General features: G+C 65.7%; 1 protein-coding gene across 1 annotated transcript; it reads left to right on the top strand.

Moving 5' to 3' along the window:
* The first annotated feature begins 6 nt into the window (after positions 1 to 6).
* Positions 7 to 1097, top strand: LOC106002376 (solute carrier family 2, facilitated glucose transporter member 5-like). Its single transcript, XM_013037264.1, has 3 exons — positions 7 to 152; positions 232 to 342; positions 960 to 1097. The coding sequence occupies exons 1-3, from the start codon at positions 120 to 122 to the stop codon at positions 1095 to 1097; spliced, it is 282 nt and encodes a 93-aa protein (XP_012892718.1). The 5' UTR covers positions 7 to 119.
* Positions 1098 to 1257: the final 160 nt, after the last annotated feature.

The raw sequence follows: 1257 nt of genomic DNA on the forward strand, positions 1-1257 counted from the left end.
CGGAGATGAAGGAGATCGCGCGGGAGGACGAGGCGGAGCGGGCCGAGGGCTCCGTGTCCCCGTGGAAGCTGTTCCGCCTGCGCCACTGGCGCTGGCAGCTCATCTCCGTCATCGTCCTCATGGGCGGCCAGCAGCTGTCCGGAGTGAACGCGGTAACGGGGCGGCCCACGGGCTGGGGGGCTGTCCTGGAGCTGCCCCCCGCCCCAGCCCGGCATCTGCCTTACCTTCCAGATCTACTACTACGCAGACCAGATCTACCTGAGCGCCGGCGTGGCCAGCAGCGACGTGCAGTACGTGACGGCCGGCACGGGCGCCGTCAACGTGGTCATGACCATCGTCACTGTGAGTGACAGGGCCCCGGGCAGGAGGGACCGCGGCACTGTGGGAAGGTCCCCATGGAGGAGGGACGCGGCCTGAGCAGCTGAAAGACAGCCAGCCTCCGTGGGGACAAGCCCTGGGGCCCCACCCTGGAGGCCCACCCCACTCCAGACACTCCCACATGAGAGGGGCTCTGGTCCTGTCCTTTAGGTCTAGGGCCACTGAGCCTGATTGGAATGGGGGGTCCCTTCCTTGGCAGGGCACCTGTGGTCCTGCGTGAGTCTGTTGCCCATGGCTCCGTGCCAGAGCGGTACCCCAGTTGGGCCTCAGCTACCAGGGTGGGACCCCGGCCTCCATGCATGCTCTCAGCTGCACCCCCAGATCCAGCTCTCTAGGGTCATAGAGGGCTCAGGTTTCAAACGTGTCCCAGGGTCACAAGTCTACCCCAGGGACCAGGGTCCGGGGACAATGGCCAGGCCCCCACGGTCCACTCCTGGGCATGAGCTGTGGGCACAAGCATGCAGCTGCGTGCGTACATGTGGGCACACAGCCCTGGGGCCCCTTGGAAGGGGCTGTGAGGGGCAAGGAGAGCTTTCCCATGGGGCACTTGGCCTCTGAGTCCCCCCATCTCCCTCCTCCAGGTGTTTGTCGTGGAGCTCTGGGGACGGCGGCTGTTGCTCCTGCTGGGCTTCTCCACCTGTTTCTCAGCCTGTGTGGTGCTGACGATCGCGCTGGTGCTGCAGGTGCCAACCCCACCCGCAAGGAGAACATCAAAGTGACCTGGTCTTAGCAAACCCCATCTGTCCACCATCTGCATGGATTTGCCTGAGTTTGCAGAGGTGGCTTCTGGAGCAGCCAGGAGCCCTCCCCCCAGCCAGGACCCCCAGCCACGAGCACTCCCCCCCAGCCATGAGCCCCCATCCAGGAGTCCTCCCCTCC

This window comes from Dipodomys ordii, unplaced genomic scaffold, assembly GCF_000151885.1.
Source record: "Dipodomys ordii isolate 6190 unplaced genomic scaffold, Dord_2.0 Scaffold8994, whole genome shotgun sequence".
Classification (NCBI taxonomy): domain Eukaryota; kingdom Metazoa; phylum Chordata; class Mammalia; order Rodentia; family Heteromyidae; genus Dipodomys; species Dipodomys ordii.